This window comes from Strigops habroptila, chromosome 1 (assembly GCF_004027225.2).
Source record: "Strigops habroptila isolate Jane chromosome 1, bStrHab1.2.pri, whole genome shotgun sequence".
Lineage (NCBI taxonomy): Eukaryota > Metazoa > Chordata > Aves > Psittaciformes > Psittacidae > Strigops > Strigops habroptila.
Window position 1 is genome coordinate 134,500,721 of NC_044277.2, and position 27,793 is coordinate 134,528,513.

General features: G+C 37.7%; 1 protein-coding gene across 2 annotated transcripts in view; it reads left to right on the forward strand.

Moving 5' to 3' along the window:
- The window catches only part of PLCL2 (phospholipase C like 2), a 104,351-nt gene extending 77,243 nt beyond the window's left edge, over positions 1-27,108 (forward strand). For both annotated transcript variants that reach the window (XM_030494229.1, XM_030494239.1), the window contains 3 exons: positions 1,590-1,665; positions 17,284-17,393; positions 25,850-27,108. In XM_030494229.1, the coding sequence (XP_030350089.1) occupies positions 1,590-1,665; positions 17,284-17,393; positions 25,850-26,029 (366 nt within the window). In that variant the 3' untranslated portion in view covers positions 26,030-27,108. The remainder of the gene's footprint in view (positions 1-1,589; positions 1,666-17,283; positions 17,394-25,849) is intronic.
- The last annotated feature ends 685 nt before the right edge of the window (positions 27,109-27,793 follow it).

Genomic DNA, 27,793 nt, shown 5'->3' on the forward strand with positions numbered 1-27,793 from the left:
GCTTCTCTTTAAAATAGTAGTCTTCAATTTATTACACCTAATTAGAAAGCAGCATAAATTCTATTTATAGGCAGTTTTTGCTTGAGTGAACATTGGTATTTATATTCAGAAAACAATCCAGTTAAAAATGGGTAGTTAAAAGGCTAAAGTATTTCACTTGCAGCTTAACAACCTGGTTAAATTATTTTTTCCTCATTTATTACAATTTGCCTTTTTCTTTTTTTAATGGACATAATATAAATCAGGATAAATAGGTACTTTGAAATTAAATACAGATTGATCAGGATGTGAAGATTAAATTGAACTATCCAGTAAGATGACCTCCACATACTCTAAAGTTCCTTGTTCACATGTTGTTTATATGTAGCATAAATTAAAAATTTTGGGGGTTGCATAATTTTCTTTATAACTTTTAATTGAAATAATAAAACCAGAAGTAGATTATTTTTAAATGCTTTGTCATTTACTTAAACCAGATTTTTGTGTAGCTGAAAATAATAGAAGTCTGTAGAGTACTTGACATCTGTGCAGGTGTTCTGCCTGCTCACTTGCTTGCACACTTGTCATGATCAAAAATATGAGGCTTACTTGCCTGCTTCTCCAACGTGATTTATACCTCACCTAGAGCAGTGTTCAGAAAAACAGCTTCAATGTCACTCAGCTGGAGAAGTCTCCTTTTAGTAAGTGTGAGGAAGGACAACCGTAGTCATGCCCTCTTAAAGTAATATTTCTCTGAGGATAAGTGTTAGAGAGGTTCGGGGTTTTTTTCCATTAAAATGGCATGCTCCTGCTTATAGCAGCAATTGTGGTCTCCTAAGGAAAAGAAATCTCCACATGAACACCCACATAAGTAACATGTTAAACTTCAGTAATTGTTTTAGTGGCGAGAAAACTGTCTGCTTGAGTGGATACCAGAGATGTCTGTGGGTAAGGTGTGAAGCAAAGTTGTTACTTCTCAGTACATACCCTGGGCTGAAAAATCTGCACAGTTCCATTTTAGTTGGTGTACTTTCATCCGAGCTTCCATGAAAGGCTTTTTCTTTAGAAGTTCAGGTAAAGGAATAATTTATTTTCCTTATCCTCCAGTACCAGCCTCTAGTGATTTTTTTTTTTCCTCTATAGAGTATTGTCTCATACGTATGTACAGGTCAAGCCACAAAAAAGGGAAATGTATAGAAACAAATCTGGAAAAGCAATGGGATTATCCCATTGTATGGTGAGTGGTCATCATCCTGTATGTCGGAGTGAGTGAGGAAGGGGAAGTCTGCATCCAGGTTATCCCACTCAAGCCACCAAAAGTGGTAAATGGTTGTATAATTTCCACTTGCTTTGATAGGCAATGAACTGTGGAGTAGACAGTTTACTTCAGTGTTCACAGACCCCAGCCCAAAGCCATCATATTTTTTATGTCTTTATGCTACATTTAGAGCACTTCTCTGCCTGGTCACGACCAGCAAAATGAATGTATTAATTAAGTTAACAACAAATATTAGATTATTGATTTGAGTTCAGATTTAAGCATCTTTTACAGATTAAAATTTTTCAGTAAAAGTTGAATTTCTGTATATTTTTATTTCTTTCCTCTACAGATGATTCAGACCATCAGGACTCTAGTTGAAAATACAGATAGCTTATATGAGAAGATAGTACAGTGCCAGAAAGCAGGTAAGTACAAGCTATTTTTAAAAAATATTACAGAGAATTTACTGCGTTTTTATTTCCAAAACCTTTAATGCAGTTTAATTATTCAACTGTAGCAAAAACCCAAACCAAACCAAAAACCAAAACACGAAAAAAACCTCACCAGCCAAAAAAGGAGGTTATTGTGATTTAGGCACATAGAGTAACAATGAAAAGGACATTTCAGATGAAAGATCCATAGGATTACAGCTTGACTTTGGAAATTGTGGGCATTTTATATATGGACAGCAGCTTGTCAATATAGACATTTCCACAAATGCAAACATAGGATTACAGGAAAGAAGAAGAATGATCTTCCTTTACAATCACTTTTTTTAACCATTTACTCCTATCTCCTCTTTTACTGTGTGAGAACTTTACCTCTTTTGTTATGGTAGCCTCATGTCTTCAGGAGCCTTGGTGAAGTTCCTTGCCTTCTGATAATTACATGACAGTAGTTGAGGTGTTTTGTCCTTGCATTTCCCTAGATCTATTGGGTGGATACCCTCTGGTTCTGCTGATTTGTTACTGTTTTATCCATTCAGAGTAAAACTGGTTTTGTAGACATTTACATCTGCCAGGCTTTTTAAACCATGTGAATGCAGAAAGTCTTTTTTTAAACTTCATTATGACCTATTGGTCCCACAGGTTCTCTGAAAGTTTTTCTGATATGTATTTGAAAAGGATTGTATAATCAGTTCTTAATCCCTTCACAATTTGCCCTTTTTTCACTTGATACATACACTTTCACACATGGACACAACTGGATTTTGAAGGTTTCCTTTTAATTTTAATAGCATATCTGACCTTGCTGTTTAATCATGTTTGTTTTCTCTTAGTCTTAAGTATTTTTTAAACAATGTTATAAATTTGCTCAGAGTACTGATGCATCACGTGTTACACCAGAAACAGGAAGTCTGCCAGAAAGTGTCTGTAACCATGTCTTGCATGACTCAATTGGGACAGGAGCTTTTTATATACAAATACATTTTTACCTATCTGATATTCAGCATCCTGCAGCTCCCGTCGTCTTCCATGATTTTCTTCCATTCTTTGATCTGCTTCTCTGCTCATTTATAAATTTCAGCCTCTTTTGTTCATTCTCTTTTCTGAAAAGAAAAAAATAATGCTCTTCCACACTCACCCTTCCTTTACAAACTCCTTTCTTTTAGCAGTGTCTTCCGACTCAGATCATCAGCAGGAAGGCTTACCCATTCTGGATTTCTAAATCTCCTTGTTATTCATAGCACGCATTCCTCAGACTCTGTGAGGAAGTCTTTAGTCAAATCACAGAACTATCAAAATACTTGAAAATTTTAATTTTTCCTATTTGCTTCAAGCTGTCAAACATAAATAATCATAAATACCACAAGTGAGTAAATATTTTTTCACATGTGTTCTTGGTAGATGCAGAGATATATCTAAAACTACTGTGCAGCTTTAGAGTTAATTTTCTTAATAGTAGCAAATATGGGGCTGTATTTTGGATTTGTGCTGAAAACAGCATTGATGACAGAGGGATGTTTTAGTTACTGCTGAGCAGCGCTTACACAGAGCCAAGGCTTTTTCTGCTTCTCGCCCTCCCCGTGAGCAGGCTGGGGGTGCACAAGAAGTTGGGAGGGGACACAGCCAGGACAGCTGACCCCAACTGACCAAAGGGATATCCGGTGTCATGCTCAGCATATAAAGCTGGGGGAAGAAGAAGGAAGGGGGGCATGTTCTGAGTGACGGTGTTTGTTTTCCCAAGTAACCGTTACATGTAATGGAGCCCTGCTCTCCTGGAGATGGCTGAACACCTGCCTGCCCATGGGAAGTGGTGAATGAATTCCTTGCTTTGCTTTGCTTGCACACGTGGCTTTTGCTTTACCTGTTAAATTGTCCTTATCTTGACCCACGAGTTTTCTCACTTTTACTCCTCCAGTTCTCTCCCTCATCCTGACACAGGGGGTGTGAGCAAGTGGCGGTGTGGGGCTTAGTTACTGGCTGAAGTTAAAGCACGACAACCAAACTCAAAAAATATCATGCTGACATAAGTCACTGTCTCATAGACTTGCACACTTCTTGAATCATCTCCCATTTTTGTGGTTATAGTGTGCCATTTTTAGCTTTATCAATGTCTGAGGTAGTTTAGATCCTTGGTTAGAGGTAAGGCAAAAGCTAATTGCTCACGTTACCTCGTATTTTAGAGTTGTTGCCTTTCAGAAAAGATTGCTTTCTACTAGCTCATATGGATTCCAGTAAACTTCCCTATATTTGATTTTCTTAAGTCTTACAACCTTATTTTACATGAAGTGCAGCTGGGTCCAAGAATCCTTTGTTTAAGAATGTTAAAGACTTGAAGTCCATGCTAAGTAGCAGAGATTTTGATCTCATTTAAATGAGAAACCTCCAGCATGGTGACATAAGCCTAAATGTGGATTATGTAATAGATCCTGCTATTTAGGGCAGTTTTAGCCCTGCAGGGTCAAAGTATTTTTTAAGATGAATTAGCTGAGTTGAATTACTTTTTAATATCAATGGTTTTTGAAGATTTCCTTATGACTAATTGATCTCATGATGCTACTATACTTAATCCTGAGTAAAAGATTGCATGTTTTCCTATGCAGTTTCTTGATAAGGAAAAAGCAAAATTATGTCTTTGTCTGGGCTTTTTTTCTCTACTCAAAGAGTGGAAAAGCTGCTAAAATGAGAACAAATACTCAGGCTGCAAATAAGCAGTAAATTTTTGTTGTCATGAACAGTCTTATAAGAAAATTCTGTTAAATAGACAAAGTGGACTTGCTCCATTAAACTGTTTTCTAACTTAAGTTTAATAAGAAGACTTTTGGCCTCCTTTAAAATTCAAAACTAATTTTAAAAGAAATACACCATTATTTCTTACTTAGTTTGCTGGCCTGTTGAAGAAGCAAAGATACAATTCTTGAGATGGCTCTTTTCAGAATTCAGGTTCTTTGCTGTTAATATTCCCTATAAACGTCTCATGTTGATTCTTTAAAATTAAACCATATAAAAAAATTCTCTGTTTTCTTCATATTGGCATATTAATTTCAGCTCAACACACTCTGTTCTTACTGAAATAGTTCTTGAAAGCATTTTAGATACATTCACTAACGAAGAGATATGGGAACATAATATTGCTTTGGTTCCCACTGTACTTCTCATTCTTTGACAGAATTAAGAAAAAAATCTGCATGACTTCAAAATTATTGCAGTGTCATTAACTTGTTGCTATTAAGCCAGCTAAAGATCCTGCAAGAAAATAGAATGGGAAATTTAAAGAGAATTTAAAGATAATCCAGTCCATCCCCTTAATCTGTAAAAAGACATGAAATTCTCCTTTATCTTCTCTAGAGTAAAGAATTTGAACGTCCGGGTCACCTTACCACATTCCTAACCTCCTCTGTACCCATCTCACATCATTCTTGTACTTCTTACTTCTCTTTTGAATCTTCCTTGCTTTCTTTTGCTTTATATTTAAATACTTCCTGAGCTCATCACTAGTTAAAAGAGAGAACCACATCTTACGAGTTTGTTTTGGTGTTCAGCAGTGGGAGCTCAAAAGGACATGTGATATTCCAAGTATTCATTAAATGATCGGGGGGCAAATAATGAGCAAACACAGTTTGCTGATGACAAAGAATTACTGAACGTAATCAAATGTAGATATGTCTGTGAAACAGTACAGGATGATCTCGTGACACTGAGAATTATAGTGTGTTCTTAATGACTTCGGGTTCTTAATGACTTCCTTGCCTCAGTCTTCACTTACAAATGCTCTGACCACACCACCCAAGTCTTGGAAAGCAGATGCAGGGACTGTGAGAATGAAGACCTTAGGCCCGCTGTAGGAGTGGGTCAGGTTCGAGACCATCTTAAGAACCTGAACGTGCGCAAGTCCATAGGACCTGATGAAATCCATCCACGGGTCCTGAAGGAGCTGGCGAGTGAAGTTGCTAAGCCACTGTCCAGCGTATTTGAAAAATCGTGTCAGTCAGGTGAAGTTCTCAATGACTGGAAAAAGGGTAATATAACCCCTATTTTCAAGAAGGGGAAGGTGGAAGACCCAGGGAACTACAGACCAGTCAGCCTCACCTCTGTGCCTGGCAAAATCTTGGAGCAGATTCTCCTGGAAAGCATGCTAAGGCATATGAAAAACAACGAGGTGGTTGGTGACAGCCAACATGGCTTCACTAAGGGGAAATCCTGCCTGACCAATTTGGTGGCCTTCTATGATGGAGCCATGGAACTGATGGACAGGGGCAGAGCAGTTGACGTCATCTACCTGGACTTGTGCAAAGCGTTCGACACTGTCCCGCACGACATCCTTGTCTCTAAATTGGAGAGACATCAATTTGATGGATGGACCACTTGGTGGATAAAGAAGTGGCTCGATGGCCGCACGCAAAGAGTTGTGGTAAATGGCTCAATGTCCAGTTGGAAACCTGTAACGAGTGGTGTCCCTCAGGGATCGATGTTGGGACTGGTCCTGTTCATCATCTTTGTTGGTGACATGGACAGTGGGATTGAGTGCGCCCTCAGCAAGTTCGCTGACGACACCAAGCTGTGTGGTTCGGTTGATACGCTGGAGGGAAGGGATGCCATCCAGAGGGACCTTGACATGCTTGTGAGGTGGGCTGATGCCAACCTTATGAAGTTTAACCAAGCCAAGTGTAAGGTCCTACGCCTGGGTCAGTGCAATCCCAGGCACTGCTACAGGTTGGGTGGAGAAGAGATTCAGAGCAGCCCTGCAGAGAAGGACTTGGGGGTGTTGGTTGATGAGAAGCTTAACATGAGCCGGCAGTGTGCGCTTGCAGCCCAGAAAGCCAACCGTATCCTGGGCTGCAGCAAAAGAAGCGTGACCAGCAGGTCAAAGGAGGTGATCCTGCCCCTCCACTCTGCTCTTGTGAGACCTCACTTGGAGTACTGTGTGCAGTTCTGGTGTCCTCAACATAAAAAGGACATGGAGCTGTTGGAGCGAGTCCAGAGGAGGGCCATGAGGATGATCAGGGGGCTGGAGCACCTCCCATATGAAGACAGGCTGAGAGAGTTGGGGCTGTTCAGCCTGGAGAAGAGAAGGCTGCGTGGAGACCTCATAGCAGCCTTCCAGTATCTGAAGGGGGTCTACAAGGATGCTGGGGAGGGACTCTTCCTTAGGGACTGTAGGGGTAGGACAAGGGGGAATGGCTTCAAACTTAAACAGGGGAAGTTTAGATTAGATATAAGGAAAAAGTTCTTTACAGTGAGGGTGGTGAAGCACTGGAATGGGTTGCCCAGGGAGGTTGTGGATGCTCCATCCCTGGCGGTGTTCAAGGCCAGGCTGGACAGAGCCTTGGGCGACATGGTTTAGTGCAAGGTGTCCCTGCCCATGGCAGGGGGGTTGGAACTAGATGATCGTAAGGTCCTTTCCAACCCTTACGATTCTATGAGTCTATGAGTCTATGATTCTATGAAATATAACATCAGTAAGGGTAAGTTAATGTGTGTATGGGAAAAAGTAGCCTTGACAATACCTACAAAAAATGGTGTTTAAGGTTCCTGATTTAATTCAGGAAATTTAGTTATTGTATACAGTTCTAACAGTATCAGTTTACTGCTAATATCATGCATAAATACACATTCCGGCACTGTGTGCTAATAATTCAGATCTTTTTTTTTTTCATTTTGTTTGAGAGGAATAAGTTTCTGTAGTTATCTGTGCAGCCAGATCTCTTGTTCGTGTTCTTATCTTCTGGGATCTCAGCTACACTATCCTTTTCTCTGAGTTCAACCCTTCTAGTTTTGCTTTATGTATGCCATTTTCCTGGCTGTCATTTTGATTATGTCTGTCCCTATATTCCTTTCTATACTTCTTCCTCATTGTACATCCAGACTGAGCTGCTTTCACTTTTATTCTGTTTGCTCATTTGATAGCAAGAGTTTCCACTGCCTATATAGATTGTCAGCCACCATCATGCTTGCTATCATGTTGTCCCACATGCTCACTGTAAACATCCACCAGGCTACTTCCTTTGAATTGTTTTTTAAAAGCATCCCACAAATGTAGCTAGATTGACACATGTCCTCCTACCACCTTAACCAAAATAGTTTTCGCTGCTTCCTTTACTCCCCACTCTTTCTTTATCCATCTGTTCTCTTTTTCCCTCATACTTTGATTCTAACTTGTTGGAGCAGGGGCTGTCTTATTTATTCCATCTGTTCCGTGACTAAAATAGCAGGGACTTAGTTTATTAAATAATGCAAGTAGTAAAAGACATAAAATGAGTACATTTTCTAACATGTACTCCAAAGCAGTTCTTCAGGAGTATCAGGATACAGTTTCAAGGAAGGGAATATCAAGCCATTCTGGATGCTGTCAAAGATAAGCACAGTACACAATATCCATTGGGAAAAGGTTATGTCTGAGCTGCATGTAGAAAAAGATGAGGATGATAGCCATACAAGCACTGCAAATAGTTCTTGTAGTTTAAAATTAAAGTAAGAAAATCAATTTTGTTCAAATAGCTGTAACTCTGGGTTCCCCACTGCTTAGGCTTTTCAGCAAAACAACACGTTTACTGAGTTGTTTCTTTTACAATTTGTTCCTGTTATTTACATTCTAAATTGGATTTTGACTTAGGTTCACCAAAACAAAGCATGTAAGATGCAAAAGAAGTAGTATTCTATGTTATGTACAGATTAGATAATCCATTAATAGAGGCAAAGAAATTTATATAATTGAATCTTGAGGAGCACTTTTGACTGGTTATACAGGCATGCAATTGAGTTTTTATTTAAGCAGTGAAAAGGAGTGACTACATCAGTTGTTCCCAACATTTATGTAGTTATCACTGACTTCAAAGAGAATTTGCAATGTTCATGTTCTGGGTACTGTGGAGTTTACACAAGTTCATCAGAATTTGTTAATCTGTGTCTTCTAAAATAATGCCTCCTATCAGCCAGTCTTCTCATGAGGAGACATTGCATTGAAACAATGACTTCGTGTGTAGGGAGTGAAGAAATGCTGCTTTATCCATTAGTGTTGGACTTCACAGCTGACCAATGTTTAATGTGTTTGCATCAGTGGGACATGCTGATATTAAAATTGAATCCTTTGCTATATTTTTCATGAAGTTCACTGTTAAAAGTAAACACTCTACAATATTTACCACCATCAAATAAACTCCAACGTCACCTCCTATGACTAAAACAGCACTTTGATGCCCCTCTCACTCAGTCTCCATTCTTCTCAAATACCTGATTTTCTCTGTTTTCTCCTTGTTCCCATTTTTTCTAAGCCAGCTATCAAATTGTTGTAACTCCTTTCTCCACGCTTGTCACAACATCATTTTGAAGGTTTATTAGCACAATAGGCTGTCTCTGAGAGTTAAGGAAAGGTGTTAATAAAGGACATATTCAGTGCAATCCTTTATATGTCTCAACTTACTTTATGAATTCAGTCCATCATTCTTACCTGTTTTTTTTCTTTCTTTCCTCTTTACTCTGTCTGCTCCATTTTTTCTACCTTTTTTCTTCCTGTTTGTCCTTTTTCCTCGAGCAACTCCATTAAGCATCTCCAGGTACAGCTCCACAGCAGCTCAGGTTATACCATCGTTGTATGTATTCCCTAGCTCTGTAATGCTGTTCCTCTCCTGTGCCTTGAATATTCTTGAAGCCATGTTCTGCTGGGGGTAGGGTGCGGGGAAGTGAAGGATTGTGCTTAGATCAACTTTGATAGCATTGATCAGTCTTTTTTCTCTGTGCTTAAATCTCTCTACTGTTATTCACACCAGTCATACACCATATTTTTCATATATTGCTCCTCATATGTAACTCACTGTAATACACAGAATCATAGAATGGTTAGGGTTGGAAAGGACCTTAAGATCATCTAGTTCCAACCTCCCTGCTGTGTGCAGGGGCACCTTCCACTAGACTATATCGCCCAAGACTCTGTCCAGCCTGGCCTTGAACACCGCCAGGGATGGAGCATTTACCACTTCTTTGGGCAACCTGTTCCGGGGCCTCACCACCCTCACAGAACTTTTTCCTTATATCTAACCTGAACTTCTGGTTAAGTTTAAACCTATTACCCGTTGTCCTATCACTGCAGTCCCTGATGAAGAGTCCCTCCCCAGCATCCTTGTAGTCCCCCTTCAGATACTGGAAGGCTGCTATGAGGTCTCCACGCAGCCTTCTCTTCTCCAGGCTGAACAGCCCCAACTTGCTCAGCCTGTCTTCATATGGGAGGTGCTCCAGCCCCCTGGTCATCCTCATGGCCCTCCTCTGGACTTGCTCCAACAGCTCCATGTCCTTCTTATTTTGAGGACACCAGAACTGCACACAGTACTCCAAGTGAGGTCTCACAAGAACCAAGTAGAGAGGCAGGATCACCTCCTTTGACCTGCTGGTCATGCTTCTTTTGATGCAGCCCAGGATACAGATGGTTTCTGGGCTGCGAGCAACACTACCGGCTCATGTTCAGTTTCTTGTTGCCCAACACCCCCAAGTCCTTCTCTGCAGGGCTGCTCTGGATCACTTCTCCACTCAACCTGTCGCTGTGCCTGGGATTGCCTTCGATGGTGGTATTTTTTGGAGATTCTGATATATTTTGCAGAAGGGTGGATGATTCCTAGGATACATGTCCTATACTTCTAGATGTTCTCAATGATCTCACTCACTGCTCCCAGGGCAAACACTTAAACTAAACTAATGCAGACATTTGTATTGTTCTCATGAGTTTGCTCCTTCACATGAAGCCTTTTTTTCCCCTACTGTTCATGGAATTCTAGCCCCGTAAAAGGTCAGATCGTATTAATGGTGACCATCTAGAGCTCCATGCTCAACTTTCAGCAACCTTGGTGAGAAAAAATGATTGGAAAATCTGGTTATGTGCTGGAAATCAGAGTAACGTTGTAAGAGGCTAAAACAGAACTCTTGATTTTAAGTAGCCTTTCCCAGTACAGAAATATTTACAAAATTAACCTATATATTGGCTTGTAGTTTGTACTTTTAGCAGTTGCCTTCTACCTGCAAAAATGATTAAAGAGTCAAGATTAATTATATTTCTTAAGATATAGAGAAGTGTACTAGTGTGCACAAATACAGCAGACATTTTATGCACCAAGATCTGCTCAAAGACTACACTGCTATGCTAACTAGAATCTAATGCAAAATGATAAGAAAGGATGAGGAATAAGTTTATTCCCCTGTGATTTTTCTGTTTCTACATGTGACAATTTGACTAGTACAACAGCTGCTGACAGAGACTAACCAACAGTTCCGAACTATCTGTAGATAAGGGTTAAAAAAAAGCAGAGGTAGTGGAGTGTTGTAATCAGTATGGTTGAAAGACAAATTATGTAACATGCTTTATTAGAGGAAGCGCTGGAAAGTTGAACAGGATTTCAGATATAGTTTCCTCCTCTTGATATTTGGAACAACAACAACAAATCTCAAGTTAAATACATGTTGGTAAGATGGCTCTGCATTTAAATTAAATGTGTTAATCAGGCAATTTGAAAGAAAAAGGTACCAAATTTCTCTGGTGCAGAAGGTGATAGCAAAGAAAAGAGAAGGTACATTACTGTGGAAGCAAAAGAGATAGTAATTACTATTGCCAGTGAAACAACGTGGGCTCAGGAGGATCTGAAGACTGGGAAAAATTACAGTGTACCATAAAGCAATGTCTATATTAAGTCTGCTTTCTAGCATTAGATAAAATAAATTTATTTTTTTTCCTTAAACGTTCATTGGTCTCTCTTGAGGATGAAGGCTGATAAATAAAAGATGGAAACAGCAGCCTGTGGAAAAAATCTTCTTTGTAGTTCTGTTTCTGCTCTTTAATGTCAGTGTTAGTTCATTCTCATACGTGATAATGGCTTAACTTCGCCCACGTTGAGAAATGCAGTCTGTCTTTTCAGAGGACTGTCCTTGTGGAATAAAGTTTTCTGTACATTGGAGGTGGAATACCATCAGTCTTCTTCTCAGAACAAATGTTTTAACATGTCAAGGCCTGGTTTTCTGTGTATTTTGTAGGACTGCTGTTCTGGAGGTACAGAAAAAGTGTTGGTATGGCAGTTTTATGTATTTTGTAGCTTGATACTCTTTTTGTTGACTTTGGTGTCTAGAAGTTTAATATTACGTAGGAGTGTTCTTGAAAGTGTTTGAGGAAGGTGGAGCTGGTTACTTAACTCTTAATTAAAACTGAGTTTTAATAAAGTCAAGGCCAGATGTCACAGATTTCCTCTTTGTAACTTCATAGCAGCATAAGCTTGATGCTACAACTACTTTGAATCTCTTTTGACAGTGGTTCCTAAAGAAGTCGGTGACCATCTTATATCATAAGGGATTCCCCAGCATTAAAGAAAGTGTCTTATATTGAAAACTGAGTTAATGTGATTGCATATGGAACTGGATGGATGAGTCTGGATTGGAAAACTAAATCCTAATTTAGTCCTTGCAGAGAGGATGGCTTTCGGCAGGCTGTGGTGCCATTGTCATTTGGAATGCTGGGATAAGGTTATCTTAGGCATAGAATTTCTCTTTGCTTCTTTTAAAAAATAAAAGGGCAGTAGGCACCAAAATGTATTTTTAATCATCTAAGTAGAGGCAGTACATGGCTGTCTCTGTCTGGGGAAAATTTCTACTTACCACTGATATACTGATATACTGAGATATACTGAGCATTGCCATAAAAGTTGAAATAATTGAAAAATACTGAAAAACTGATTTTGTTAACATATAGTTTTGTCAAGTATTAGTCTAAACCTTCTGAATGCAAATAATTCAGACCTGGAGCTTCTTGAAACTGAAGCACACTTAGGATCTGCAAAGAAATTCTGGTTCTCTAGTTATGACATAAAATATTTTGAGTGACTTCAGTGGGAAGCAGGTACTTGGAAGTACTTGAGGATTTAATCCTCATTCCTGTTAATACTCAGTTTTTGCAGTTAGTAGTGATACATAGATAATACAGAGGTGTTCTAAGTATTAATTTACTAAGGTTCATTTTAAATCTTTGTGCGGAAAGTGTTCTGTAAGCAAAATATGTGAGAATTTTCCAGTATGGTGACTTCTGTTTCTTCTCTAACATGATTTATTTCATTTATTGTTGATGTGGTCTGGTAGCCAGACTCCTTTCCCAATCACTTTTCTGAGAAACTTTGTTTTATGAGGAAATTGTTTGTGAGGTTGAAATACATGACCGTTTAAGGAACATAATCTAGGGTAAAAAACCTCAGAAATATATTTAATACTGTAAAAAATTAAAACCCTGGCTTTCAAAGATGTGGCCAAGTGTAGCAGTTGAATGTGCAGTTTAAATATTTATATGTGAAAATGAGTACTTGCAGCTTAATTTCCTAGAATTCTTTCCTTTCCTATATTACCATTTAACCTACGCAGTGTAGGAAGAAATATTTCAATGTATATATTGCTTTCATGGATTTTTTTCTTGGAAAGAACAAATCTGTCTGTGCAAATTATTCACAGAAACTTTGTAAGCTTTCAAGATGAGTGTACATTGTACTTGAGCTGCAATATGTGGTAACCTAATTAAGAGCTGTATGGTATTTTCCTTCCATTTAAAAAATATTTACCATTTATTTCTATTACTTATTATTCTTTTGAAAAATAATTCATTTGCTTTTAAATCAAAGTGCTGCCAAGAATGAAATAAAATGTATTTGGCTTGACTGAAGTTAAGCACTTACTTGCAGTAATTTCAGAGTGTATTTATTTTATATAGGTATAGACAAATGGTTTGCTACCAATTTCATGTTAGGTCTACTCAGTAAACACATTTATTGCCAAAGTTTTACCATTGTGCTATTTCATTGATAAAGGTATTTGTTAAGGGGAAAAAAACTATACCAGGAGGAGCCTACCTCCTGTGTAGTCATGTCTCAGCTAGTTGTAAATCATGCTCTTGGCAAGAAAGCTTTCATCAAAGAAAACAAACGAGTGTGTTAAGTAGAGATTTGGCATTAGAAATACAGTATAACAAGTGTTGTGCTCACTGCTTTGCTAAAGATTCCTTAAAAAATTAGTATCTCAACTTTCAGTTGGTTCTATGCCAGGGCTTTGTGATAGTTAACGCTTACAAAAGCAAACAAATTGCAGACTTCCAGACTTCCTACCTTACACACATGCACTACAACTCTCCATGTTTTGATGTCTTTTCACATATTGATTTTAATAAACATGTAGTTATCATCAGAGTTTTCCAACAAGAAAATACGTATTTTACAGTTCAGAAAACTCCCAAAATATAAATACATGCAGCTCAGTGACTTAAGGCTACTTACCTTTTTAATATATGCTTCTTAATTAGTGTAAACATAGCAGAATGACTTCAGCTGCTTTATATGTCACATTTAAATCAGTACCTTAAGTATACTACTTTGAAACTCTAGTGCAATAGGTGTCATTTCTAGTTAATCGTTAAGGATGGTGAATTTTTTATGAGGTTATTTCATTTTGAAGAAATAAAGAAAACTATTTTTCCAAGTTAAATACAGTTGGAGACGAGTAACTTTCACTATTATAAACAATGTTGGTTTTGACATAAATCCCCAAATTATATCTTTTCCCCTGAAGATAGTGTTGGCACTACAACAGTATGCAGGGCAGCAACAGAAATGCATCTTTCTTGTTCCAGCATTTCAAGTGCCAGCAAAACAATACCATGCATATTGTAAATTATGAAAGGTTTTGTATCTGCTGAATATATTTGTGATAATTAAAATATTAAGAGTCCAGGACCATAAAGTACAGCTAAGATTGCAATCTGGAAATTATTCTGATAAGTGATGGCTCAGAATTCTTATCAGCCTGTCAAGACTGTTGTATTGCCTTGTATGTTTTATTTAGGAAAAAAAAGTTGTTATTGAAGTATGTCATAGCAGTAAGACACCCCACTTTCTATACTGTTATCAGCCCTTGTTTAGTTCAGAGATACAAAAATTCCTTCAGAATATGCTAAGCATAAGTTAATGCAGGTTTGAGGTCTGCCATGTAATACTGTTTAGAGAGATCATCATGCAGCTGGTTGAGGAAACACAGGGCTGGAAGGTCCTGAATTCTACTTCCAGGCACAGTTTTTGTAAATTTATCATGTCAGCTCTATTTTAAAATGAATATGAGTTTTTTATTTGAGTAATTTTCTGCTTTTCAAGGCTGCTTACAGAGCCACATCTACAATGGTTATAAATTTTACATAAATTCCAATTTTACAGACAGATATTCATCCTAATATTGTCCTTTAGCTGAAATGATTCTTTGATGTCCAAGGTCTTGCCTGACTGATCTGTTTCTAGAGAGCAATTACTCCTCTTTTGGTTTCCCTTTTGCTAGACTAACTAAGCAAGTTTTTATTAGTCTTCTCACATGATACAGGGTTCTTACTGCATTGATCAGCTTTATAGCACTTCTCTTTTCCTCATGCTGTTTGAAGTTATTGAAAATGGGAGAAAAGAATTTACATTAAATTTAAAAAGAGCATCTTGAATGGCAAAGTATTCCCAGAAGGGATGTTTTAAAGCTATGTTTTAAACTCCCAGAAGTTTTAAAGCTATCATCTAGTGCATTCCAGTGTTAGGGGAGAGGGTCTGAGCGAGAGGGAAAAGCTGAGATAATCATGAAACTCAAACTAATCAGCATTCACTGGGGAACCAGAATGTGATTCAGCACTGAAGGGGAAAAATAGTGATTTGGAAATACTAAAGGACTGCTTAGCAGGATGCTTTAAAGAAATAAGTGCACTGCAGAGGAGAAAGATATTCTGTGAAATCTTTGGTTATGATTGGGAAAATTTGTTAGCAGTATTGTGTTCAGTTTAAAAACCTGCTGTTAAATCAAGCTATTCTTATTTTGTTACATATATTGCAGCGTATTTACATGAGTTACAATAGTTGACATGAATGAACTCCAAAAGTTTAGCAATATGGTCTCAGCATTCATGGTTCAGATCAGAAAATCTGTATTTTCATGGTGCTCTAGAAATGTAATGTCGTAAGTATGGATGTGTGCATAATCTTTTCATGATCATATTGGGAGTTTATTTTTTGGATGATGTGAACAGGAAATGGATACTTGGAAATAGTGATGGATGAATGAACTTTAATTTCTCACCTGGTTAGAAATCTTTTTTGTGGGAATAAAAGATGAACGGTACAGTACTTGAGGCTGTACTCTAGAGGCAGAGTTAGAGCTATGGAGAAGTATTTGAAATAAAAATGATAGAGTAGTTTAATTCCGGAAAAATATTTGGGATTTATTTTCCTTGTAGTAAAATTTAAAATACTAAGAAAAACTAAAAAGAAATTCTAAAAGAAATTCTAAATGAATTAATGAATAACTTTTCAATGTGTGTGTAGAGATACGTGTATATATATACACATGTATATATACACACACACACTGGAGTAAGGTAAAGGAATGTACAATGAAAACATTCAGTCGTATTTCATAACAAGACATGAGTATCAGGTAGAGAGATTACAAAAAATAGATACTATATTGTCTTTAAAAGTCAGTCCACTCTAGTATTGTCAGGCACTGTAAGTTCGTATGCTTTTTCCATGATAATATATTACATAAAAATTTTGAAGCACATACATTCACTGAGCAAATAGAAAATCTCAGTCAACTTAGTTATAGATTTTACTTAAGCAGTAACTTAGTTTTACGTTCATAGGTGTAAGTCACAACCAATTGCCAGCCTTTGCCCTCAAAATACCGTTTATGTTTTTACTGATGGAGATTCTGAGAACACAATTTAACATACGACTTCCATAGGAGAGTTGCTGTAATCCATGTTGGGTTGATGTGTGTACCCTTGGAAGGACATTTTACTTCCCTTGTATGAAGGAGGCTATTTCCAATTTATTTTTATGACTTGTAACAGCAGCATGGAAAGCAAATTATTTTTCTTATATCTGTGCAGTGCGATGAGTTAAAATTAAAGCTTTAGCCACTCTACTCAATGTTTAGTTCAAGCTAGAATAAATTTTGCCAGAAATTTTTGGTTTGAAGTTTGTCAGATACAGGTTTTGTGGACACAGTAGTTTACATGAGTGTGGTAAAATGTCCTTGGTGATTCACTTGGTACTCCTCCTTCACAGTTACTCCTCGTCTCCTGAGGGGTAAGGTGAGAAGGCTACTTCCTGGGCTGGCTGCAGCATAAAAGCTCTTAGCTGGACAACTGTGATGTAAATTTAGTGCATAAAAGAGCAAGGCACAAAATAGATCTGTTAGGATGAAGTATTTAATGAAATTACTGTTTCCATCCTGCAGCAACTCACAAAAAGGATTTTACATACGGTGCAAGAAGTTCAGTTGTGCTTAAACAGTATTTTTGTAGGGTAAATATTTGCTGGCTTCATCTTTGTTTGGCTGTGACCCAACAGGTACTTCAGTGTGGATTTTGGCTTAGAGAGATTTATGTATGTTGGCATGTTTATAATGTTGCACATTACTAGATCAGACACATTTGTGCTTGAAGAATAAAATTTCTGAAGCTTTCTCACTGTCCTTTTGCCTTACTAGTTTCAAATCACTATCTCTCTGATTACAAAAAATGCATTAAAATAGATACTATATTCCTCCCTCTTTTATTCTCCACAGCAATGGAGTTTCATGAAAACCTGCACAATATAGGAGCAAGAGAAGGCTTAAAAGAAAGAAAACTGCAAAAATCAGTAGAAAGTTTTACGTGGAACATTACAATATTAAAGGTAATGTGTCTTCCTTTGGTTAGTTACTGCATTTTTCCATTCACAACTGACATTCTAATATTGTTACTGGTCATTATTCTGTGTCACAGTTCAAATGGATTTATTCACTTCTTTAACCATATTCAGTTTAATTTATATAACTTGAAAATACAGCAGGCTGTCCATGTGGATTTTTCTTCTTTTCTATTGTTGTGAGGGTTGTTTCATTTAGTTTGTGTGACATTTTCTTCTTATAACCTTTTAACGTTAACGGGATCTGCTGTAGTCTGGAATACATGGGTGAAACAATTTAGTGTTGATTTGGGCTGGGAAGCAGCTATGCTGCTGTTTAAACCCTGCTTTGTGATTTGGAAGGGAGTTTTGAGGTTAATGCAGTTACTGATAAAAGGGAAGGTGTTGCTGCTGCAGTCAGTAATGAACGAAGATTAATGATACATACAAATTATATTATTAATTCAGACTGGAGTAAGTTGAGTGTATATGAGCACTCTTTGCATTTTGTTGAGTGCGTTTGCTTACATTTTGATGCCACAGTAAGTGATGAAGTATAAAAATACCTTTAGCCAGAGACCCTCAGGAAACTAGAATGTGGAACAGTTCAGGTTTCTTATCGCTGATCTTTCATCTCAGCAGAGTATATAAAAATTTATAGAGACGGCAAAACTGCCTCCCTTAATTTATTCCCTTGACACTATCCTCCTAGCCCAAATTATTCAAGTTTTGTGTTTACCTGCACTGAGTGCTTTTCTCCCACTCAATCAAATGTTTCATAACTACATTAAACTATAAAGCCTGTTTTAATTATAAAGTTATTTCTTCCACATATTTTTTTATTGTTAGTCCTTATTTAAAATAGAATTCCATCTCACCTCTTCTTACCGTGAGCTACTACAGAAAAGCAGTAATATACATGTATTTCTTCAGCTTTCTGTGCTGGTTTCAACTGTTAAGCTTTTCACGGTGTCGCTTGGTGGTCTGGTCCCCTTTGTGCTGTACTGAACAGATCCAGTGCAGAGGAGAATCAAAATGAGGCAAAATTTGCTACAGCGTACGCAGTTAACACACTTTAAAAGTATGCATGCAGATTCTACTTCCAGGTAAAAGGACCAGACTATCACTTTTCTGTTATTAGAGTGGAGTTTCCTGAACATATCCTGCATGGGATGTGTCAAGTATATTATTCCTGTGCTACCTAGGCGATAGGAGGGGAGTCAGTTCATTGGGTTTGGGAAAATGTCAAAGAAATAAGTTCTTATCCCTTTACTTTTCTGTCAAAGGCATCAATGCCAGGTTGGATAGGCAAATCTCTTTAATATTGCCTGAAACAGCAGTACCTTTGCTTCTTCTCTGCTTTCCATTCAGAACATAAGGGTTGGTGGAGAGGTTTGCAGTTGATAAGTGACTGAAATGTGAAGTCGTGATTTCTGCATGAGCCAGAAATTGGAGAACCCACATGGCAGATCTGGCTCTTCAGAGCACTGAAGGGCTTTTGTGCATATCCTTAGGATTAATGTAATTACGGAGTTAGAAGGCCTTGCCTTTGAAGAGATTATTTTCTACTTGCAGAGGAAGGTCCTTTCTGTAGGAAGGTACAATTTGTCCCATTATTAATACTTCATTAAAAAAATAAAAATCTGTGAGGTGTTTAATCAGCCTGTCGTCAGAACTTTAACAGGAGGTGTTACAGAAAGTTCTGGTACATTGCTACATCTTAAAAGGTATTTACAGATCATACATAGGCATTAATTAAGTGCTGTTATTCACATTTAGATGTACAGAAAGTTACAGGTTGTGATTTTTTTGAAGTAACATCGAGATTTTGTACTCCTAACTCTTACCTGTAGGCTGTAACCATAACTTCTCTTGTGTTACATAATTAAATAGAAAAAGTTTGTCAGTTTCTAAGATGCCACTCTTCCTGTATGGAGAAAAAGACCTGCAATCATAATTTTAATCTAATTACAATGTTTTTCTATTTCCATTTTTCCAGTTCTCTAAAAACGATGTAAGGACAGGGATGGAAAGTGAATGCCCACATTTTTTAGAGTAAAAATTGATCAGGAGAGTGACAGTCTGAGAAGAAGAAATTTCTTTTCTCCATTGAATTCCCTGCCTGTGTCAAATTAACTTCCCTCTTGAACAGCACAAAAATAAACCCTTGTCTATTTAGTGGTCCCAAATTTTGCTGTTCCACAAGCAAGACAGTTGAGCAGCCAACACGTCGACGGCAGTGCCGTGCTTAGATGGATTTAACTTTTTATTCTTCTTGTAATTAGGAACAGTATTTTACATGGTCTCTTGGCTATGATTTCGGAATTGCTGTGTGGCTCTGAACAGCCATACTAAGTAGCTCTGCTTGAGCACCATCCTCAGCTCCCTCACAGAGGAGTCATAGAATGCTCACACGGTGTAGCTGATGTATTTTCCAAACCAATTAAGCTGCATTTTACCCTCCAGGTACATATTGATTTTTAATTTTTTTTCCAATTGGGACATTTTTGACTACAGTTGATGCAATGGAAAGATTGATAAAATAACAAAACAGACAGCTTAATTCTAAGGGAACTCTTTGTTTAGAACATCTGATGTAGTTGTTAAATATCTATATGTGTGTGTGCATGCGCACACATTACATTAGTTGCTATTTTAAAGGATTTTACTTTTCCTAATTTGAAGCCATGTGGCCAAATATATTATTGGTATAGTGTGTTTGAATTCAGATGAAACATCTCTATCCAATTAGTGTATGTGCACACATTCCATTCTTATACACCCCATATATGCACATAGAGGTATTTGTTTAACTTCAGAACATTAGTTACAGTACATCTAGTCTGCTTTAGTGAACCTTGTTGCCCATCTGGGAGATGTAGAGATTGTACAGTGTTAGAATATGCCTCTCTTTTAAATAGACATTTTGAAAGATCATTTGCTAGTGATTTATTTATTGTTATTACTCAGACTGATGGCTCTCATCTTTTCTAAACATAGATAATCACATTTCCTGCCAGAAAGAATACACAGTTGAGGGAAGAAAATGACTCTAAGTGCTGTTGCAGCAGACTCCTACAAACAACCTAATGTAATAATTTGCAGACTTTTGTGGCATAGCAAAACTTTGGGGAAGAAAAACCCTCTAGAGGCTCAGAATTTGAGATGCCCTTAAGAAGAGCATAACAGCATCTTCAAATTAGTCTTTGCAACAAAGAGCTGTTCTAAACACATAGGAAGTGTTCAATGGAAGCACTTGGAATGAAGGTGGGACTTCTAACTCCAGCATTTGTTAGATGCTTCTTTTTGGCTATGAGCTTTTAGATATGTCACATTAGACAACATGAATTACTTTCTCTTGAAAGAAATCCCAAGGCACGCAGTTAATGGCATCTCTTATCTCTGTAATGACATTGGTTCTGCACCTACATTATTTTTATAAATGTATTTATAAATGGAACATTCAAGGCAATTACAGGGGTGCAACTTCTTACTTTATATACTCAGAAAGCCTCCCACATCCTGGTTCAATTTAAATATCTAAAACTACTAGTCTCTTAATATTGGACTGATGGGATTCTGGTTCTTAATTAAAGTCATATTTAGAAGCTAGGAAGTTATGTCATTTATGTCCTGATTCTGTAAATGCCCTCAGAGCAGTGCCAGCTGGGCATGGAGCACTGTGGTATAGTATATATGTGGTATATACTGAGCAGCAAGCTTTGAGAAAGGAATACTGGCTTCTTACTTTTCCTGATACAAGCTTTGGGTTCTGGAACCTGAGCTAAAGCCCAGTCATTACTGATACAGTTCCTTGGAAAGAATGCTCATGCAGTTATTTCATATGTCATCTCTGCATCTCAGACTTCACACATTCACTGAAGAACCTGTTAACCAAAAATCATGAGTGAATATATACCAGATTATAAAGGTAGCTGTGCTGAGACATAGTTGATGCTATGTCCAGATGATTCTGAAATAATATCATGTTTCATAGGTATGAGAACTGATAGGAACCATTTTGGGTTTGATTTAAATTACCTTTAAATTACCTTTCAGGAGCTATGATATAAAAACACTGCCTCTTAGCCAAGAGCTTCAAAGCAAACAAACATGATTTTTAATGTTGATTTAAAAAAACCCCAAAGAAATAAACCAGATAGCTGATGCAGGTGTATTGGGACAGAGAGGTATAAAGGATATTGAATTGGGCTTCCACATTAAAATTCACATCCTTTATCATTGTTGTTTATTAAAAATTTCTGAATGAATATCAGTTTCGTTCTTTGATGTTCTTTAAAGACTTTTTCATGTCTGCCTACAAAACAGCTTGGTGCTTGTTTCTGTTTGAGAAGCTTTTGAACATCAACATATGAAATAGGTATCAAAGTTACATACTGCTCAGTTCTTTTAGTGAATTTTAACCACAGTGAAGGAAAGGGAACAGCGATTGCTGTCTGCTGCTGTGCGGACTGTGCTCTCACAGTGCTCTGCACTTGTGATTTGTGAGGCCTGTATCGGTCCTGTTCCCAGTTGGGAATTATCACAAACTGCCTGTTAACCACAGTGCTGGGAGTAAATTTGAATTTTGTGGTGTGTTTGCCAGACGACGCTAAGGACTAAATTCATTTACACTTCTACTTACCTGAGGTGAAAGCCTGACTAGGCAGCCCTATATAGCAAGAAACATGGGTTTGGTTCTGTGGCTGCTTCAGATTCCAGCATTGAGTTGTCTGTGAAACCAACTTTGCTTCTTTGAATGTAGAGGGTTTTGTGTTTCTTATCATAAATCTGCTTGACTAAAGTTTGAGCCATTGGTAGGTTTTTCGTATTTGCTTTATAATATGCATTCAGAGCAAGTAGCCTACAGCAGTTCTGGGGCTGGTAAGAAGGTGGACACCTGAGTAACTCAGACCTGAGATATTACTATCTTCCAGCTTGTAGTCAGCTATTAACTTACTTTTTAAATCAACTGCACCTACTGTGAAAATCAGAATCTTATGCAGCTACAGAATGCATAGAGTATAAAGAATTGAAACTGAATCTTGAGAGCCCTTGAGCAAGAGACATTTGATGTGTAAGTAGAGGGAAGGTCTTTGAGTTCTTTTAATTTGGGGAGGGGGGCAATTTTTTCAGATCTGGGTGACTTTTTACCTTTTCAGATGCATTGTATTACTGTTCAACAGTGTTCACTGTGACTACAACTTGAATTTTTAAGATGCATACTGCTTTTTTCCCCCAGCATATGGCTTCATGATGGTACATCAGCAGAGCTAGGAACTTTACATCAATTGCACAGACCTTTCTCACTTGAGCTTGAGCCATATTTGGTAGCAGTGGTTGGCTCTTGTTTTATCTTTGGATCAAGACATGCCAGCAGATAATGACAACACAGTTGGTTTCACAAACATTTTTGTAAAAGTTCAGTGGCATTCAGAAATCACTCGCTTCATTCTAAGTGTTGTAGAAGAGAGTAATGTACACAGATTCATTTTTCTATTTCACCATTGTCTAAACTTGATCCCACTTGGCCAGATGTGTTTAATCTGAACCTCTCTTCTATGCAATAATCCAGCCCCTTATCTCAAATCCTCTCTTGCCTACTAAGTTAATCTTCCCTGATCAGTACTGTCCAGACATTCTCCGTTGCTTTCCAGTTCATACTGTCCCCGCTTCACCTCCTGCAGAGATCCTCCCAAGGAATCTTAAACTTCGTTTTCTCATTGCCTTACCTGATTTCATTGTATTCTAGTCTTCTCCCTGCTCTGCATGTTCGTTTTTCTCTCTCACTAGCTTCTAGTCTCATTACCAAGCTCTGTCACTCTTTTTGAGTTGTTAGTCCTTCTACTTGTCTATCATTTTCAGGCTCCTTTCAACATGGTGGATTTTGTCAATCTGTTTTCTTTCTGTATTCCAATCCCAAATGTTGTCTCAATCTTTCCCTTTCTCCACTCACCTGTCTGATCCAAATTCACTGTCGTCACATTGTGTTCGTTTTTCATTATTTCACAATCTCCTCTTTCAGTGAGATCTAGTCTCTACACAGTACAGTCCAACATCCCTTTCCGCAGTCTTAGCCTTCTTGCCAGGTCAGTCCCAAAGATCACTCCTGCCCCCTCCTTTTTTCCATTTGCCTTCTCGGGAGAGTCCCTGCCCCAGGCTCTTCCTCTCCTCCAGTCTGTCTTTTTGACTGCCTGCATTGGCAACCAAATGTTGGAGGTAAGACAACTTGGAGAAGCCATACAGGACACCCCCAACTTTTTCTTCTAACGCATGTTCATTATTGTGTGGGAATGGAATATGCATTGTCTTGCCACATTGCTGGAGCTGTCAAGAGATGAAGAATGATCAAGAATAAATCCTGAGTAATTGTACTAACCACGTTCAAAATCTGATTTTTGTTTATTAAAAGCACATAACTGTATCCACTACTCTCTGTCTCTGAAGTCATTTGAATTACAAGTCCCTACTCCAAGTGGGAGTAGGGAGGGAAGGATAGAAGATAGATTGTTAAAAAAATTCTGACAGTGTTTTCCTGTCTTTATTCTCAGAACTAAATTAACCATATGGATGAGCTTAAAGCATAATATTAAACAGTAATAATAATAAAATCTGCCAATGGCAAAAATCCTGCATAGAAAGTATAAGCTTAAGCAGTTAAAGTTTGGCAAGCACATAAGCAACTGTGAAATCATGTTTTTTTTAAATGAGAAGTTTTGGGCAACCTTATTAATAGACTGTTGCTCGCAGCTCTGCCTATAATAAAAAACTTGATTAAAGTTCCAGAACTATACTAATCCATGTAAAATGGATCTTGGGCTGGAAACAGATGCACTCCAGATATGACTCATTTAGTCTGCTGGAGTGTTTTAAATTAGCCTTTAGTTGTTTGTCAGTTTGGAAAAAAGTATGTGATTTTTTTTAACAAAGTAGCCATGGTTTTCTTTAGCTGAAGCTTGTGCTGTGATTGGTGAACTTGCAGATTTTTTTCCTGTCTGGAAATCAGAAAAAACAGTTTGGCTATTATAGTCTTGGATTTGGGGGGGGAGCATTATGTCTTTGAAGAAAGAAATATTTGTTTTCAATTTGTGTGCCTCAAATGTGTAATTCTGCTTACTTCATAGGATAGTATTTATGTTCTGAGTTGCTAAAGAAGTAAGGCTAATTATCACACCATTAGTGCCCACATGTTTTTATCTAACTGGTGTTCTACCTCTCCTCCTTCATTTTTCAAATCAAAAAGTAAAGTTGGAGTTCGACCGTATTTGGCAAAGGAGGAGAGGCAATGTATCTGTTACGTCTTTAGAAGAGGCATTTGCATCTCTTGAAGAGAACTGTCTGTCAGGATCCAGGATTTACACAGGGCAGACATGAGTACCCCAGTTACAAGAAAAGGTGCAGTCAGTGTTCATACCTTACTAGACATTAGAGGAACTGACAATCTGAGGAAACTACAGTACGTGGGATTGGTTTCTTTGGGTGTTTGTTTTTCTCCCTTTCAGTTGGAAATGATCTGGTATTTTCAAAGTACCAATTGCTTTTCTGTAATCTGTGGTGCAGTTCTCCTTCGGGAGGGCAGGCACAGTGCAGTCACTTCAGCCCTTGCAGACTTTCTGCACGCGTTTGTGAACTGTTCTGTGTGCACCAGTAAGGCAGGCGTGCTCAGCATGTGCTACAGCCTTGCTTGTTCCCTGCATACGGCAGGGTAGGCAGGTAACGGCTGCAGGAAAGGCTGTCCATAGTCTGATAATGAGAGCTGTTGCTGTTAGAGGGCTTTGATCAATACATAGAGATGGAGTAGCTAATAGTCCCGAACAGAGCCAAATCACCTAAATCTGGGACAGTTTCTCTTACAGCTTTACTTAAAACTTAATTACCATGAAGACTAAGAGTGCAGGTAAAGAGGAATAGCAATAGTGCTGAGCTGCAGACAACCCTGTGAAGTCTTTGTCATCACTGTCCTTTTTATATGTTGCTTCCCAACCTGTATTTTCATATTTTATGCTTTGACAAACATTGATCCTTTACCATGCTACTATTGAATGAATCACATTGCTAGGAAAAAAAATCTCTAAGGACCAAAAACCAAAAGAGTTTAATGGCTCCCTGAAGTATTAAAATCAGCCTTCGCAATTTCTTCATGCAGAAACATTTATTGCCCCCATGGATTAAAAATACCGCACAGATTACTTCCCCAAAAACTGTTAGGTAGAAACGATCCCTTTCCCTTTGTTTATGCAACCAGTTGGCTCCAGAGAAAGCAAAAAGCTTGGTTCTTTCTAATGTCAAATAATCCAATTTTGAGGTTTGGTTTAGGGTTTTTTTTGGGGGGAATAGGGTGGTTTTATAGTTGGGTTTTTTTTCAGCAGGACAACTGTACCATTGATCTGAAACAAACAGAAGGGGGGGGGGAGAGGCAATCCTATTATCGATTGTGTATTTTAATTGCATTTTTGTTCTTACAGGGACAAGCTGATCTTCTCAAATATGCTAAAAATGAAGCACTGGAGAATCTGAAACAAATCCATTATGCCACTCTTTCGTGTGGACTCAATAAGCCAGGCACTGAGAACGCAGAAATCTCAAAGCCCCGTCGAAGTCTGGAGGTCATACCTGAAAAAGCAGGTGATGAAAATGGGGAATGAGAGAATGCTCTTCTCGTAATTATGGAGTTTATAACTCTGTGACCAGTTGTAGCTGCATAGGACATTAGCTTTGGACTTACTGTTGGAAAATATTTGGAATTCTTAAAGCACAACTGGAGAAGCTAATTACAATCTATCGAAACTGTGAATGTATGTAGCAACTCTGCTTGTGAAGGCAATGATATTGTGTAACATGGGAATTACATTATTGGCCAAAATATAGTATATATGTAAAAGATACTGTAATTCAGTAATAGCGTGCTGAAAAGTTCATTATAGTGCCATAGGGAAATAAAAATTTTTTAAATGAGCTGTAACTAGTGGGAAATCAGTTGACAGAATTTGACAAGATGCCTTGATTTTCAAATGAATTGGATGCACAGGTCCTTTATTTCTTTGCACAATTTGTCAATTGTGCTGGTGAAGTGAATTATTCTCTTGAAAATCTGGCCCAAAAAAGTAGAATCCACATGTTTCACGCTGTATGTAGTTCAGCCGCTCAGATATTTGGGTTTGAAGTGGTATTGATTTTATTGTTGAGCCATAAATTAAAATGAGAATGTAATTAGACAGTGATCACTGACTTCAGTGCACTATAGGAGAGCCATTATGTAAAAGGAAAATGTGCAATCAATCTGATAGCCTATGTCAGAAGAAGATACATACCTATTTTGCCTAAGATCTTCTGCAAATGTGTGTAGATAATGTGACCAAACTGCAAGCAAAATGTTGTAAATAGTTTTTCATTTTGTGAAGTGCTCATATTAAAACAAGTTTTATGAGATTGCTCCCAAACAAGTAAAGCTTTTAACTAAATTTTAACTTTTTTATTTTTCAAGTATTTTCTTCCTTACAGAATAAGTGATATCTCAATAAGCAGGTTTGTCAAAAAAGAAAAAAATATTGCTGTTCTGTTTTGGTTTTGGTTTTCTGACAACATTAGGTAAAGGTATTGTAGCTGATATGCTCATTGTAAAATACTATACCAACCTAGAGTGTTCTCTTACTGTTTCTGATTTAACAATAAAATGGACTATATAATTACAGAAGCTAATAAATTTGAAGAAAAACAAGCAAAATCCTACAGAGATCAAAATGCAGTTTTTGTTCGGTTGTGGGGAAAAGGGGAAGATGGTGATGTCTGTTGAAAAGGATTGTTTTAATTAGAGGTCTTCAAGACATGCATTCTACACTGGTTTTTATTTTTTTAACCAATTCAAGATACTGTTCCTGTGTTCAGATTGTAATGAATATTTATATTTATATTTATATTTATATTTATAACATCCTGTAAACATCAGTGGAGCTCTGACCATGAACATCGGTGTACTTGCACTTAATCTAGACTATTAGGGACTTAAATTTATTTTCTAGTCATTATAAAATGAAAGGGGGTGGGGGGAGATGCAGTCAATTTCCATAGTAAATGCCACATCTTGAGCGTGCACTTTCAAATGCCAAACTGCATGGGTTAGGAGCAGTTTTGGAAGGTGCTAAGCTCTTCAGTGTCTAGTGACAGATTGTATGCCTCAATGTTACAGTCTTGCCAGAAGTAAGTTCTAGTCTGCATTGTACAAAATGAAACACTGAACCTGTGGGAAACACCTATAAGCATTGCTTTCTAGACAGTCCATCTCTGTGTTGCCAGCTGGAAATCTTCCGATTGCACCTGAAGTTGATGGGAAGCAACATGGAGTTCAATGTTGCTAACTGTATTCTGAGCTGGTATGAAATAAGTGTTGCAGGGCCAAATCTATCAGATTT